Genomic DNA, 17,160 nt, shown 5'->3' on the forward strand with positions numbered 1-17,160 from the left:
CCCATTTGGAGGTCACCATATGTTGGAGGAACAGAAACAATCTGTCAACATAACTAGGTCCATGGGTGGCCCTAATTCCATTTAGATGAGAAAACATAAGAAACCCCACGCAACAGTTAGAGTTACAAGCTGTGCCTGGGATGATAGTTGTGAGAACAATAAATACATAAAATGAGGAGAAGACTAGGAGATCTTTGTTTCAGAGGTATCTGAGTCTCTGACACTCTCTATTCAAATGAACGCAGCAGCACTGAAGTTAGATGCAAACGGTCTTATGTCCAGTTTTTATTCTTCAGCAGTGTGACAGTCGTCATGACGATTGAGAGTAAAATGACAACTTGTGTATGTATCGTCCAGATTCTCCCAGCCCTCGGCGGCACCTGGAAGTTGCTCAACATCTTGTCTCTGATTCAGTCCCCATAAGAACCAAAGATAAACGTACATTTTGCCTGAAACTCTAAAACTTAATTTTTACTTTATATTATACTGCATTTGCTTTAGTGTATATTACACCTCATATTATAACTTTTATATTGATTTCATGTTGTGTTGATGTAATTCTACGACTGCTATTTCTGTCTACTCTGTACATACGCCACCTACTGCATGTCTGTATGTTCTTCTTCTGTATGTTTCTTTTGTTTGGAGGTTTCACCCATTTGTTTCACGTTATAATTAGGGCTGTCAATCAATTAAAATATTGAATTGCATGATTGTCCATGGTTAAATTAATCACACATTTTGTATCTGTTCAGAATGTACCTTAAAGGGAGAATTATTAAGTATTTAATACTCTTATCAACATGGGAGTGGGCAAATATGCTTGCTTTATGCAAAGGTATGTATATATTTATTATTGGAAATCAATTAACAACACAAAACAGGTACTGCATTTAGCATAAAAAATATGCTCAAATCATAAGGTGGCAAACTGCAGCCCAACAGGCAACAACAGCTGTCAGTGTGTCAGTGTGCTGACTTGACTATGACTTGCCACAAACTGCATGTGATTATCATAAAGTGGGCATGTCTGTAAAGGGGAGACTCGTGGGTACCCTTAGAACCCATTTTCATTCACATATCTTGAGGTCAGAGGTCAAGGGACCCCTTTGAAAATGGCCATGCCAGTTTTTCCCTCACCAAAATGTAGCGCAAGTTAGGAGCGTTATTTAGCCTCCTTCGCGACAAGCTAAAAATCACAAGTTACGTTAAAGAAATTAGTGGTGGTAAAACGAATTTGCGTTAATGTGTTATTATATAGATTAACTTTGACAGCCCTACTTTGAAGTATTTTATGTGAGATTTAATAATTAGGGCTGCCCCCTCTCAGTCGATTAGTCGACTAAACGTTCAATTTGGTCTCAGTCGACTAAGATTTCTTTAGTTGATCAGTCATTTTTCATGCTTTTTTCATGCTGAATGACTTATTTCCAAGAAACTTATGAGCACATCTCTGGTTAACACAAGATTTAAAGTGGTGCTTTTGTGTGATTCTTTGTGGAGAAACTCAGTTTTACAGAGTTAGACTAAGAATTTCTTTGGTGCGAGGACAGCTCTACTAATAACAGAGGGTGTCTTGTACAGATTGTAAAGCACAAACTCGTGTTTTTGAGCTATATGAATAATAAAACTGACTTGACATGAGCTTTACTTGAAGCTTCACTTAGATCAGGTCTTGACAGACAAGCTGATTCAAAAACTACTCTAGTCTCAACAGTCACAATAGAGGGAGTCCTGTGGTTACAGATAAAGCATACTAACCCTCTCTCTCACACACACAAATGCATGCACACAATGTACATCTTAGTGATGGGTCTGGTCCCACATACAGATATGACAGAAAAAGCAAATATCTTGCAAACCCTGATAAGGACTGTCATATCATTCTTTACAAAAAGCCTCATGTGCTACCAGATATGTCAAACCAAACATAGCAATAATACAAAGAGAAAATTTGTAGAATGCATATCTACAAGCAGTGTCCTCTCAGTGAGGAAGCAGAAGCGGAATAATAAATTGGAGACTCGCGTAGCTGAAATCAATACACAGCTAAACTAGATATGACAGGCATGGTGTATTCCTTTACCTTGGCGGCACTCTTCAGCTGATACATGGACGGGTCGTCGGCTGGCTTGCCCGCGGCACATTTGGTGGCACCGATGAGCTCGGCCAGAGCCTTGGCCACATCCCGCACCGCGTTTATCAGAACCACCTGAGGAGATAGAGCTGGAATCAATACGGCACAATGGTCAGAGTATAGGTTTATCAGTAACACCCTGGGGAGAGGATTTAACACTGCAGCCCTTATCACTCCCACCTAGTCATGATACTTCAGACTTAGTGAAGGGCAGAGATAGAGGCGTACACACAGAGGAGGCACAATGTGTATCAGATGAAACTGCAATTACACAGATGCTGGGTGTACAGAAAGATAGAAGACATTCATTTTAGATGACTAATATTACAGAATATTATCATGATAATGGGTTATAATAGATGGTTACAGCTCTGTGCAGCTGAATTAAAAAGTAATAACAGAGCTTTGCTAGAAAATAACAGCGTACGACTGTGACTACATATGGCTGAAACATCTGTGTTTGTATTACACAATCTTTAGTGTAAAATGTGTTTTCATCACCTGTGTCTCGGGATCCTCAGAGCCCATGCTGGTTGCTCCCAGTTTGACCACCTCAGTGAGCTGAGTGATGGTCTTGGCTGAGGACTGGGCAGCCTGGGCCAGTTTCTCCTGGCTGGATGCGGCTCCAGCAACCAGCAGCTTGGTGTCCTCCACTAGCGCCTTGGCTGTCTTCAAGATGCTCTCCCTGAGGGACGCATTGGACACATTGTGTCACAATCTGCTCCACAGTCACACACACAAGCAAACACCGGCAATATGAAAGGAAGCTGTTGCTTTTCTGACAGAATGTGTGTTTAGTAAGGACAATTTTCAATTTACATTCCTTATGTGAAATGCATCTGAATATTGAGATTTATTGGCAAACCGCACTTCTCCTGAGTGAGTCATCAAAAGAAAAAGGGAGCTCTGATGTCGCAGTGTAAAAACAACTGTCATCTTAGTAAGTTAACTCATAGCACACGTTTAAGGGATAGTTCAGGTGTTTTGAAGTGGGGTTGTATGAGGTATCCATAGTCAGTGTATTACCTACAGTAGATGAAAGTCGTCATGCCCCCAGTTGGGAGAAACAGACAGGAGTTACCGCACAGAAACAAAGCAATGTACTATGTATTATCAGTTTAAGTGTACGCTATATTTAGAATATTTTCGCCGGTTTACCTTGCTGTGAGACAGCTATACAGTCTATGTTTCCAATGAGGAGCTGAAGCTTTTATCTATGCTCTCGCCAAAGCAACCAGACTCCATTGAAAAAAACTGTAATCTACCTCGCGCTTTGGTTAGTTCGGATTCACCAAAGTCACACAATAGCACAAATAAACCAACCGATCGAGGCAGCAATAGACCTGCAACCCCCATGTTCTGAGGTTTCACATCATGTCTTGGTCAAGGTCATTGCACCTGTGGTCAGCAAAGGACTCTTCATTCTCAGGGCTGAGTGTTCCAGCCGAGGCGAACATGATGGTGGTGTCCAGGTCAGCGATGATGCCAGAAACAGCGCTGGCTGCCGTGATACAGGCCTGGGTGCCTTTGTTCCCCGCCTGCAGTGCTGACAGCACCAAGGACACCTAGAACATGTGAAGAATAGCATTAGATATGCAGAGAGGTCCTTCAAACATGCTGTTTTCAGAGGTGTAAAAAAACAGCTAAAAATAACCCTAGTTTCTGTCAGCCGTGCATATTTTTAATGATTAACCAGCAGCTTTTGCTCTCTGTAGGATGTTGACGGAGCCTTTATAAATCAGGTGAGTGAGGTTGTAAATGTTTAGAGTGAAAGATCTGGATGAGCTGGGAGACAGCAGGGTTAAACATGCATCAAATCAGAGTCTGCTGCACAATCACATTAAGCCAATGAGGCTGACTCTGCAAATCACGCATCTCCCTTGAAGACTGCCGTCTGCCCATCCCTCCTAAACAAATGGAAAGCCCTGAGAGGTACATTTCAACGAGGCACAGGCTTCACGTATCAGCAAACGTGAGACCGCAAATTATTCAAGTTTGGTATGAGCCCTGAATCAAATCATAGCCTCGGAGTGGAAAGGAATGCTAATGTGTGAGCAGCGTGGCTAGCGGCTGCCAGGGTCGCAGCGGGGAGACATTAGTATTATCATTACCTGCACAGTATGAGGGTGATCAGGAGAGCAAGCTCTCATGACCTGCATGACTGGTACAATAATACAGTAAAGAACAAGTTATTACTACCTATAGTAACACACATTAACCTTATATTCTTATTCTGACTCTATACTAGTTCAACATTAAGGCTAAAGCTGAACCTTAATAATAACTACTGTAACAGGGGTGAGGGAAAAACACGATACAGCAAAGTACTGTGATATATTTGGCAATAGTTTATCAATACATGGATGTCAAGTATCGATCTTTTACTATATAAACGATTAACGTCTTAACAATCCGACGGCCTGCCGGTGGACCCGGCCGCTATTCTGTCTTTCAGAGGTTGTAGCGGGGTCAGTCTTACAGCTAAAGAATCGATTGGTACCAACCATGTCATGTTAGTTTGTTGGGAAGGAGGCTAAATAATGCTCCAAAGTTGCGCTCAATTTTGGCGAGGAAAAACGTGGTCATTTTCAAAGGGGACCCTTGACCTCTGACCTCAAGATACAGTATGTGAATGAAAATTCTGAGATGAACAGAGTGAAAACTGCCTCTATATAAAGATAAAACAGATGTTGACAAAACTGAATAATTTTGCATTTGAAAAAAGGTAATAAATCGCAATATATCTTACCGCAATACTCAGCTTATCGCAAAATATTTTAAATCCCAATAACATCGTATCGTGTCTTAAGTATCGTGATAATATAGAATCGTGGAGCCTCTGGTGATTCCCTCTCCTAACACCTAATGAATAATAATTAAAATACAAAGCATACCTGTCAGCTACAGTATAGTAATCAATTATTCACACCTGAACTGCTTCTTTTTAAATCCTGCAGTACAGCACATACCTATATGTTCTCTATCACTTTATTTAAATAGGTATATATATACAGCAACTGTACTGCGAGATGCATGAAAAATATTTCAATAAACATGCAAATGCTGCTTCCAAACTTCTAACAGCAGAGATGGCAAATTATGACAGCAGAAATAGACTTCCTTTAAAAAGTCAAGATGTATATAAAGCTTCCTACTGCAGGAGTTAAAGATGCCGCACCAGTTCCCATCCACAAAGCTTACCTTCTCGGTGACTGCGCGGGCACACTCGATGAGCTCCCTCTTGGAGAAGCTGTCAGTGGGGCTGAGCTGCAGGGCTCCAGCCTTCTGGACCATGTAGATGCAGCCGTGGCCCAGCTCTTGCACCCGTGTCTTTATCTGGTATCCAACCTGTAAAGCATAACCAGGCATTGACTTACATCCATCTTCTCATTTGTGTCACTGTGCTACACAATAACGATCATATCCTAAACTGGCATGTCTCTTATCGAACGGAGTGGATGAAAAATGATTTCAAGCACCCTCAGAGAGGGAACGCTGGCACTACACCTTTAATTTACAGACAGAGATTCACGGGTGGGTGGTACTTCATTATGAGCATCACTACAGGCTTTTAGACTTGTAGAGACACAATGTCGCTATGGTAACCAGCAGGGATTCTAGCAGCCTGTTATATACAAGATATTGATAAGATCTGTGTGCTTATTAGTGCAATGTTTCCACACATTGCTGTCTTCTGGACTACACAGAAAAGCTTTAAGAAAAAAAAAGACTATGTGGGTGCTGAGAGCGATGGATTCAGGAGGGGTATATTTCTGTTTGATCTCACAAAGTCGGGAGCAGCCTTGAGGAAGGGGCGTCATTTCAAAGAACAGCACACATCTGCTCTGATCAGTGTGTGAGTGAATACAGCCGAAAGCATTTTTGGTGTAAAATGCAGAACTACAGTAAGCTGATATTTCAGTCTGACATTTCAGGGGCAGGATTGCAAAAAGATATACGGCTCGATGTGTTAAATCTTTCATATGTAATTTTCCCCACGTACTCCATAGGACACAGAGCGTGGCTTCTCACCTCCTCTGGCTCTGCAGTGGCTGCAGCGAGGCGTCCTTGGTGCGCTAGCTGCCCATAGTCCACCGTCACCTGAGAGGCAAGGCCGCCGAGCTCTTCAGGGCAGGTTACCGACTTAGTCATCTGTCGACAGAGAGAACACACATCATCAGCAGCGGCAGATTAATGTTTCTCTGGTCCTACTGACAAATATTGTCATTGTAGATTGGAAATGTAATGGAAAACACACAGAGTAAGGCATGAATAACTTACCATCTCCTGCGCAGTGATAGCGATGGCCTTGGAGAACTTCACCATGGTGGTCTGGTAGTCCACAAACGAGCCCTCAGGTTCAGGAGGTGTTCCTTCATCCAGCTGTGAACAAAAACCCATTAGTATGAATATATCCATAGTACATAGCTGTCCTATGAGTTTTTACACTATATACTCCAATTTACTGTATGAGACTTTTGATTTAGGTTGGTACCACTTTACAATAAAACATACTATAAAGGATTTTGAGGTTTTAATTAACCTTGCTATTAATTGTTAATAACTATTCCACCATTCAACAGTGTGTAGCATTTAGGATGATCTATTGGCAGCAATGGAATATAATATTAATAAGTATGTTTTCTTTAGTGTAAAATCACCTGAAACTAAGAATCCTTATGTTTTCATTACCTTAGAATGAGCTGTTTATATCTACATAGGGAGCAGGTCCTCTTCACAGAGCCATCCGCCATGTCTCTACAGTAGCCTACAACGGACAAACCAAACACTGGCTCCAGAGAGAGCTGTTTGCGTTTTTGCGTCGGCCACTGTAGTTCTCCTACAAGGTTGTAGTTTCAGCTGGTTGCAATCTGCAACCTCACCACTAGATGACGTCAGATCCTACACACTGCACCTTTAAATGCCTGGTCTAATAGCTTAGTTAAAGCTTCAGTAAGAAGCTGTGAATTCCTGCATTATATTATTCTACATTCTGTATTTATTATGAATGTTTTATGGATTCGTATTAAGATATTAAAATGTTAAATATGAGGAGCTTTTGTTAGATTGTATCAGCGTACAAAGAAGTGAAGGATCACATTGATTGATCACCTTCCAATGCAGCAGGTATTACTACTGGACCCCTCGCATGGACTTTTTGATCCCTCTAATTTTTGGAAGATGGCTACAGACCAAACTACAGCCAAAACATTAAATCTGTTGGAACAATATATGGTGCAATATTAGCTATCGTAAAGCTATCTATCATGTGTGTTGGCTGACAAGTAACAAGAAATTGCAGTTCAGAAATGCCAAAGATATGATTTATTAACAGTGTCTACATTATACAGTTTGTCCAACAGAGAGCACTGACAATTGTATTTTTCAACTAAAAAGTAACTATCTTGGTCACAATTCTTTGATAACCAAATTTTAGAAATCCTTATCAAAATGCATATTTATGTTGAAAAAATAAATAAATACATTAAACTTATCCGATTTTTGAACTCTCAAATATCAATATCGGTATCAAAATCAAGAATCAGTCTTAGTACAGTTGTACAGTTTAGCACATTATGACGGCAAACTTGATGGATGTTGATGAAAGAGTTTTGGATTTTCTAAATTACAATAAACTTTTGTCTGCAACTGCAAATTTTAGTAAGTCATTAATAAATTGACCTTGACGCTATGTAGGCTTCATCTAGAGAGTATATTATTGTAGGGGATAATCCAAACTTAGGGTGGTTAATTTAAGAGGCCGCTACAAAGATAAATCGGGCTACGTTATTAATACCAGTATTGGATGCACACCATTTGGCAACCCAAGTTTTTCTTTTTTATAGTACAACATGTTAATTGATATTTAATTTCTTAACAATTAAAAAGCCATTAGTGAGAACATATAAACCTTTCTTATGTATGCATTCTTGTGAAATGGTTCCACTTTATATATGCTAATGGAGTTTTAATGATGGTTGCTCTCCTATGTTTAAGCTGAGGGTAAAATTAAAAATAGATAGAAAGATAGAAAAATAAAAATGAAGGATAAGATCTGAGCCAAGTGTATATGCGTGAGCGCGAGCAGATCATTGTCAATTATCAACTGTGCTGTCGACACAGTGACATGTCCCCCAGCAGGATGAGTGACGGCTAACATCACCAGTGGGCCTGTGGATTTAAAACTTGTCATCTACTGGACTAATGAGAGTCACTGACAAGGACACACTCACCGTGGAATTACTCTTAGAAGGAAAGCTCATTTTGCCTTCAGACAAATGAGATGGGGAGTAAGTGTCAACCTGAAATCCATTTAAAACCACCTGAGCAGACTTCTCATGAGGTGTTATTATCACACATACATGCATTCTCTATCAAAACAAACAAAAACCGTACTCACCCTGCCCATGGCCTCGGCGATGGACTCCACCATGCCCCCGACCATGCCCCCTTCGCTGGCCGCCTCGTTCAAAGTCACCATGATGTCGTCCACGGCCTCCTTCATCAGCTGGGCTGCTTCAGAGATGGCATCGTGGGTGTGGGACGCCTGGGGACACAGTCAGCTGATTAACGTCTCTGTGACACTGTCTTGGCCGAGCCAGAGGGAAATTTATCAGCTTGACAACAGCTCCAGAGTGTCCCTTCAGCACGCAGCATCTCACTAGAGGACACTTCAACAGGCTGGATTCTTGCTGCTTTAAGGACTTGTTCTACCTTATTTTCTAATAATTCAAACTCCAAGTTCAAATTGTAACAATGTTAACATGCGAGACAACAGTAATATCAGAATGTAGGCAGGGGTAGATACTAGATAGGCAAACAGAAGTTCCTCACAGGGTCATTATATAAATGGGATTAGAAGTGCATAAAAAAAAAACTAAAATCTTAAAATCAATTCTAACTAGGGCTGTCAAAGTTAACATGATAATAACGCTTTAACGCACATTCGTTTTAACGCCAGTAATTTCTTTAACGCATTAACGCTCAGTTTTAAAGCTAGAGCAGAGATACTAGCATCATATGAAACTAAAAAACCTAGGGAATTCATTGGCAACCATGTCATACCAGCTTGTCACGATGGAGGCTAAATAACCCTCCATGCAGTTTGGGGCAAGTTATAGTCAAGTCAGCACACTGACACACTGACAGCTGTTGTTGCCTGTTGGGCTTGAGTTTGCCATGTTTGTCATTGTTTGCCCAATAAGAAACATATACATACATTGGCATAAAGCAAGCATATTTGTCCTCTCATATATTAATAAGAGTATTAAATACTTGATAAATCTCCCTTTAAGGTAAATTTTGAACAGATAAAAAATTACGCGATTCATTTGCAATTAATGCAATCAACATTGGACAATCATGCGATTAATCGTGATTAAATATTTGAATCGACTGCTGCAGAACCACATTCCCACCCCCCCAGGCCGAAAAGCCCAGTCTGTTCTGATTGGTCAGCTGGCTCGCTCTGTTGTGATTGGTCAACTGAACCAAACTCTTTGGACTCCGTTGCTTAATATCTCAGTTGACCCTTCATGGTAGGCTAAACACACTGTAGCTACATGAACTGCTTAGTACCTTTGGGTTTCCCCCGCCTTCCTTGGCAGCATAGAGCATCTGCAGGGCCGACTCAGACAGGGTCTTGGTCTGGTCCAGAATGTTCATCTGCTGCTGGTGGTCGTGCAGCTTAGAGGCCAGGCCCACCGATGCCACAATGAGCGGATCGAAGTAACTTGCCAGCTGGGTCACCTGGGAAAAACGAGTGTAAGAGAGCCGTCTGAGGAAGGATTGGATCACAAGATAGAAAACAGACAGAATGGGTTTTTCTTTCTAAATCCAGAGGGGATGAAGGGATATATGGTCAGACCGGCACCTTGTGTCCTAGTTGGGCAGCTTCGCCTCGGGCGGCTGTGGAGACGGGATCAATCAGATGGCCAATCTCCTGCACAGAGGATGTCAGCTGATCCTGCAGCGCCTGGTGAGTTACAACGGCAGAGAATAACGGTATAAGTCACAACAGAAAGACTACAGATCCCATTAAGTTCGTTCTCTCGGACAAGATAGAGCTGATGGGGTACTTGAACTCACTTCCATGGAGATATCATCTCTGCAGGGCAACGTCTGCCCAACTGCAGCTAGGGAAGCTTGCTCAATGTCCCGGATACACTTATTGATGTTATCAATGGAGTAATCACACTCCCTCTGTCCTGGTGCCTTGTCCCTGCCAGCAGAAATGTTGAAAAATACATACATGCAGTTCTACATTATATTAACAGTATAAATAATGCAAAGAAATATGGTACAAATATCTACATTCAATTTAAAGGAAATGTTTGACATTTTGAGAAATACTTTTTTTTCGTCACTTTTCTGACAAGACTTAGATGAGAAGATTGACACCACTTTCATATTTGTACGCTAAATATGACGCTACAGCCAGCAGCCGATTAGCTTAGCTTAGTATAAAGACTGGAAGCGGGGAGAAACGGCTAGCCTGGCTCTGTCAAAAAGGTAAAGCACATCTAAAGCTCACTGATTAACATGTTATATCTTGTTTGTTGAATCTGTGGAAAAACTGGAACATAAAATCAACTAGTTGTGGTTTAACAGGGGGTTTTGTGCAGGACTATTTTTTGTAACGAGTGGTTATTTGAGTTACTGTTGCCTTTCTATCATCTCAAACCACTCTGCCCATTCTCCTCTGACCTCTGACATCAACAAGGCATTTCCGTCCACACAACTGCCGCTCACTGGATATTTTCTCTTTTTCGGACCATTCTCTGTAAACCCTAGAGATGGTTGTACGTGAAAATCCCAGTAGATCAGCAGTTTTTTAAATACTCAGACCAGCCCGTCTGGCACCAACAACCAAAGACACTTAAATCCCCTTTCTTCCCCATTCTGATGCTCGGTTTGAACTTCAGCAAGTCGTCTTCACCACCTCTAGATGCCTAAATGCATTGAGTTGCTGCCATTTGATTGGCTGATTAGCTATTTGTGTTAACAAGCAATTGAACAGGTGTGCCTAATAAAGTGGCCGGTGAGTGTATATTACAGCTAAAAAACTAAAACTGAAATTAATTTGTTAATTTTTACTTTATTTTTATTTATTTATTTTACCCAGGAATTTTTTTTTTCAGTTTATTTTCTTTTTAGTTTCAGCTTTGGTTTACTATAATATCCCTGGTCTTAACATCCCCATGAGGTTGCCAAGCAACCAGCAGACACTGCTAAACCCAGCTAATCAGCTGTTGGCTGCATATTTTGCAGACAGACATGAGATTAGTATCTATCCTCTCATCCAACTCTTGGCAAGAGTAAATAAATACATATTTCCTTGTATTCCTTTAAAGCATACATACTTTTGCTGCTGTGAGAATAGTGCATGCATCTGATTGGAGGATGATGACGAAGACAGAAGTGGGTGGGGAACTACCTTTGATAAAATGGCTCATCATCTCACCGCTGCTCTACTAATCTTTTACAAGGCAGCAGGAATCTCAGCAGATATATACTAATGTGGCAATTTATTGCTTAGCTGAGCAGATATCACAGGATAAGCCCTCTGGCTTCTGAAACATTTTTTTTCCTCTAACTGTGAGCAAACCGTTATACACTTAGATTCAGGATAATCCTGCAGAGACAGATGTGGCAGTAGGTGGGATTAATACCAACCTGATGGAGGTGATGAGACTCTTGATGGAGTCAGAGACTGTCCTGGAGTGGCCGGCCAGTATGGACCACGTGGGAGGATCTTTGGGGTTGAGGACCAGAGAGCGGGCTGTTTCTAAAAGGTAAGAGGAGCTGTCGAGCATGGAGCGGGCTGAGCGCACAATCGGCTCCTGAGCTGCTGAGCCCTGCGGAAATGAAAAGATCAGTGCAGGTGAAACAACAGCCCAGGTAGCAGCTCAACAGCAAAGAGCAAAGAGCCACACTGGTACGACAGAGTTGTTAATATTCCTTGACTACCTTGAAGAGATCAAAGGTGCAATCAAAGGGAGGGATGAGATTAGAAAGGCAGCTTTACACAGATGCAGGAGGAAACACCTTCAGTCTTTATGATCCGAGCCAAAGCCTCCCTCGACAATTAGATTAACAAGCTGAAGATTAGAGCAGCTGTGCTGAGAAAGAGTGCCGTTAAACACTGCCCTCCAACAGATTACAGCCATAAAGCTTCGAGAGGACTGTGAGGGAACTGTTCCGCTCAGATTGAAAAATAGAAATCCATCTTTTTCCCTGAGTCTTTTCTTGACATTAAAAGAAAAGGGAAAATTGGGCCTCAATTCAATTCATCCTCATGTTCGCGGTACAAACCTTTCTGTGTTGGCTCATATAAAAGTGTCTGTTTGAAGGAGATTGAGTGCAGAAGTCACAAACATATTCATGAAATCTCTCTGAAGAATAGCTTCAAGAAGAAAAAATGACTAATTGGATGTTTCTGACAACCTTCTTACCCGACGAAAGATTTCCATTTATTTTGTATTCAGCTAAATCATAAGGAATTGCGGAAAGAAATGAAAATGAACGTCCTAAAAGGGGCATTACAAACTAGGGTTGCACGATTTCGAAAAAATATCTTAGAGGGAATGATTATTTTTACATCATTATTCCCATTTTCATTGAAAAACATATTAACATGATTATGGTGTGATTTTTGTGGAGACCTGTTCCAAACAAAGACCTTTTTTTTAAGTCTGTAGAATATGATGTGTAGGCCAGGACATCTCTGCAGCATGACAATATTTAAATTAAAATTGTATTTTGACAAATATTGCGCCTCTTGCAATTTGAAAATTGCAAGAGGCCATATTGCAATTTTGAAAAAAAATTCTATTAATTGTGCAGCCTTATGACAAACAAGCCTCAAAACGGATGAATACCTCATGGCTGATTTGCGCTGGGATGCTCGCAAACTCAGGGTTGTTGGCAAAAGTTGACAGGTTTTCCACAGCCTCGAGGAGTGGGGTCGTAGCAACACGGCATCTGTTTCTGTTGTCTTCCGAAAAATCCCCATCTGAGCACTGAAACAAGACAACGCCATATGAATATTTGACCATTCATGTTTTTGTAAGCGGCTGAATTATACACACATTTACAGCTTCTCACACGACGAAAGAATTCTGTACCAAATTTACACTCAACGTTTTGATCAGTTGGAGAGTTGACCTTGATGGTTTTGACAAGGTTGGCTGTGGTGTTGGCCACCTCTTTGGCCGACTGGACAAACTGTCTCCTCGCCACGGGGTTGGAGGTTTTAGAAGACGCCAGGCGGCAGGCGTTACAGAGAGCCGAGGTGTGCTTGGCTACGATAGTTGCTGCGGACAAGATCTGACGAACAAAAGAAGCACCAACAAAACAGGAAGCAGAGCTGTATGAAATGAGGCATGCCGGTGAGCTGTGTAGACTAAATTATTTACGACGTTCAGGTCGATTTGAAGTTTTTCAAACTTAATGAGCCATTTAATCGCAGTCACAAGAGATCTATATACACTACTGTCCCAAGTCCATATGCCAGGAAATGGTCCTGTAATGTTTTCAAGCCCCACATGGACCGCCTTACCTGTGAGGGACTACTGGCTGGGTCCACTAAGTTCTGACAAGCCATCTGTATGGCCTGGTGGGCCCTCGCAAACTGGATGGGATCCACCAGCCCCTCATGGCCTGACTGACTGTTGGGATCAGACACACCTACAAGATAAGAGGCCTACAGGGCGAAGAACAAAAGCAGAGTTATATTAATGTAGCAGTTAATGGTAGCAGTCCACATTCTCTGACATAAGCACATGAATAGATACATACATAGATGTATATATTGTGAATAACAGGAGAGCTTTCTGCAGAAGCAACAAAAGATCTGTCAGAGGGTGCCCTTTTGCAGACAAGGCAACTGAATGTTGCATGGAGGCGAGGATGTTATTTTACAGCTTCAGGGTTGGAAGTCTGTAAAACCTCCAATGAAACCTGGCTCACTGTCACGGCCAAGTGTTCCGCTAAGGTCTAAATGCCATTTATGAATGGATTCCACCTTTACATGTATTGTTTAGAGCAGGGGTTCTCAAAATGTTTGAGGCCAGAGACCCCTTACTCAAGAGAGAATTTTCCAAGGACCCCCTCTTAATCATAACACCGACCAGGCATATGATTACAACAGTTTGTACTCTTAGACCTGTTTCATAGTGATAAACACAATCACATCTCAATTTGAATCATTTTAATACCACTTATATACTTTTACTTTTAAACAGAGGGTGATTTTATTCAAATTGCATTTGGACTCAACTTGACAGCATTTATACTTTTCAAGTAATTGCTCTTAAAAGCTTTCAGAAAATGAACAGCTAGACTGGCCTAGTCCTAATAAATCCAGACGTTTAAACTTACCAGTCTAAAGATGACTGTCAGTAAGTGCTTCAACTTAAAAATAATGAACTTAATGCTTTTTGTCACAATCATATGAGAGTTTCTATTGGCCCAAAGCTAATGTTGGTGGGAGTAATGGACACAATATGCTTGTTTTATTGGTGCAAATGGTCCCCATCTGTAAATATACATTTATAATCATGCAGCACAATTCTTATAATTTAAAGCTACTATTTCGCGGACCCCCTGACAGAGTGCCACAGACCCCTGGGGGTCCCTGGACCCCACTTTGAGAATCATTGGTTTTGAGGGCTGCATCAACCTTAAACAAACACCTTCTTAATTGAAATGTAACATGATTAATTCTAAGCATATATTAAACTAGAATTACCGCCTTGCGGTTGTATGCCTCCACCAACCAGTCAAGTTGCAGTTACATCCATATCTGTCCAAAATGTCATCACTTCATCATTTTATCCTGTTAGACATTTGTGTGAAATTGTCACAATTAGCATATAAGTTCTTGAGTTATGACCAAAAATGTGTTTTTTGTGAGGTCACAGTGACTTTGACCACCAAATTCAAGTGGATGTTTGTGTCAGATGTAATGAAATTCCCTCAAGGCGTTCCGGAGATATACTTTCATGAGAAATGGACAGACGTGAGGTCACAGCGCTCTTTGCAAACCAAAATCTAATCAGTTCATCGTTGAGTCCAAGTGGACGTTTGTACCAAATTTGAAGCCATTTCCTCCGGTCATTCCTGAGATATCGCGTTCGCAAAAATGGTACGGATGGAGAGACAACCCGAAAACATAAAGCCTTTGGCCACGGTTGTTGCCGGTGAGGAGGCATAAAAAGACAAGGTGAGCAAAAACGAGTGCAGAAGAGCTCAGATGAAAGCAGAAGCATGGTAACTCAGAGTGAGTAGTTAGTACCATGCTGTGATCTCACCTGTCCTCCAGCCTCCGTCAGCCCACACAAAGCTTTGGACGCCACACCCACGCTCTCCCCGAAGGCCAGCACATCACCTGTCTTACAGTGCTGTGAAATACCTGCCATTGACTCTCCCAGGACCTGAGGCGTGCGGACATGGAGAGAAAACAAATCAGATCTTCAGCTGCCTACTACAGTACGTTAAATATCTCTGACAGTTAAAGAATATAGTTCACACCATTATTTTGAAAGCCTGTACCTTTGAATTCTCCATGACGCTCTCGATGCAGTCAAAGTAGGAGAGTTCGTTGACAGGCTCGTTGGGATTTTCTAGGAGCCCTCTGACAGCCTGTACACAGACAGAGATGATAATCTACAATGGACACTGAACATTCCTGTTATGATTTTACACTTTTATTAGCCACTTCATTTAGAGAAAGGAAACACTATAAATGTAAATCAAGCTGATGAGAACATACTGCCTTGATAAATCATGGTAATCAAGCTTTTAAAATGCAGCCTTATTGTCATTTTCAATTACTTGAGCATAAGTGAATGCAGGCTTCAGTATGCAAAAATGCCCTGGTTCAACCAGTGTCACTAATGCACTTATTATAGTTCTGAATTTAATGTCCATCTACAATTAATGTCAGTGGGAGTAATCAAATGCAAAATAGATGGAAGGAAAGGGGGAACAAATGCACCTAGATTAAAAACACACAGGCATGTACAGGCAACAGAAAACAGGCCTGACGAGAGAGAGAGTCTGTGTGTGGTCCAGTGTGTGTGAGGACGGCTACCTCCAACTCCCTCAAGGCGTTGTCACACTCCTTTTGTCCTGCTGCTTGCTGGGTACAGAGCGTGATCAGCTGGTTAATACTCTCCGTCACTGCCCTGAAACACACACACAGGCAGCCGCACAGGCTTTTTTAGCTCTCACATGTGTCCACCGCCTGCACGCACAGCCTGGCTTCACTCACACATGATGCTTTAAGCTTCCCCCTATTCAAGCCTCTCGCTGCGATGGGCTAACACGGCGCGCATAGGAGTACTGAGATTGTCTTGAGTTTGTGTTCAGCCTTGCTGAGCACAGACAGGCCCTAGCCAAGGCTTCCATCTTCCTAATTAGACAGAGAGAAGTCAGTCAGGCCCAAAGCCCTGCGGGACCAGCTGTTGGCTTCTCACTACAGTACGTACTCCCTCCAGCATCGCCGAACAGACACAAGCTTGGGAGTGGCATACAGATGCGGCAGGGAGACGTTTTGTGACATTTAAGTATAAAATCTGTTCATAACTTGATGCAGACTTGTCATATTTAGGACAAAATGGTTCAGTTTTACTAGCAAATACTGAGAAAAGAGATACATATCAGATCATCTTATCGCACCTTGCTGCCACAGCTAGAAGATTCTTAGCATTGGCTGCACCTGGATCCACAGACAGAGACTTGGCAGCCAGCAGCAGCTTACTGGACGCCATGGAGATGTTCTTCAGGTTACCAATGACTTGGATCTGGTCGTCCATGCTCTGCACAGGCAAGGAAAGAGAAAAATACAGGTGATTTTTAAGATGGATTTAGAGTATTAACTGTCGCCGACAGCTGTCAAGGGATAAAGTATTGTAACGAATATATTTAAGACTCCCCACCACCCATATCCTCTTTCCTCACTCAGCAGGCCTCTTCGAGCCTGATTAAAGCTCGGGTGTCATGCTACATCAATTCCAATC

The 17,160-nt window shown here is 41.8% G+C and overlaps 1 protein-coding gene across 6 annotated transcripts in view; it reads right to left on the reverse strand.

Moving 5' to 3' along the window:
* tln2b (talin 2b) overlaps positions 1-17,160 on the reverse strand; it is a 105,606-nt gene that overhangs the window by 13,932 nt on the left and 74,514 nt on the right. For 4 of the 6 annotated variants that reach the window (XM_037767603.1, XM_037767601.1, XM_037767602.1 and 1 more), the window contains 18 exons: positions 16,820-16,959; positions 16,233-16,326; positions 15,692-15,781; positions 15,451-15,573; positions 13,698-13,841; positions 13,280-13,465; positions 13,018-13,158; positions 11,813-11,994; positions 10,226-10,358; positions 10,011-10,112; positions 9,716-9,886; positions 8,538-8,684; positions 6,419-6,520; positions 6,170-6,289; positions 5,339-5,485; positions 3,536-3,702; positions 2,639-2,822; positions 2,087-2,212 (listed from right to left, as the gene is read on the reverse strand). In XM_037767603.1, the coding sequence (XP_037623531.1) occupies positions 2,087-2,212; positions 2,639-2,822; positions 3,536-3,702; positions 5,339-5,485; positions 6,170-6,289; positions 6,419-6,520; positions 8,538-8,684; positions 9,716-9,886; positions 10,011-10,112; positions 10,226-10,358; positions 11,813-11,994; positions 13,018-13,158; positions 13,280-13,465; positions 13,698-13,841; positions 15,451-15,573; positions 15,692-15,781; positions 16,233-16,326; positions 16,820-16,959 (2,499 nt within the window). The remainder of the gene's footprint in view (positions 1-2,086; positions 2,213-2,638; positions 2,823-3,535; positions 3,703-5,338; positions 5,486-6,169; positions 6,290-6,418; positions 6,521-8,537; positions 8,685-9,715; positions 9,887-10,010; positions 10,113-10,225; positions 10,359-11,812; positions 11,995-13,017; positions 13,159-13,279; positions 13,466-13,697; positions 13,842-15,450; positions 15,574-15,691; positions 15,782-16,232; positions 16,327-16,819; positions 16,960-17,160) is intronic. The other 2 variants (XM_037767605.1, XM_037767606.1) reach the window with 1 other exon arrangement.

Source organism: Sebastes umbrosus, chromosome 4 (assembly GCF_015220745.1).
Source record: "Sebastes umbrosus isolate fSebUmb1 chromosome 4, fSebUmb1.pri, whole genome shotgun sequence".
Lineage (NCBI taxonomy): Eukaryota > Metazoa > Chordata > Actinopteri > Perciformes > Sebastidae > Sebastes > Sebastes umbrosus.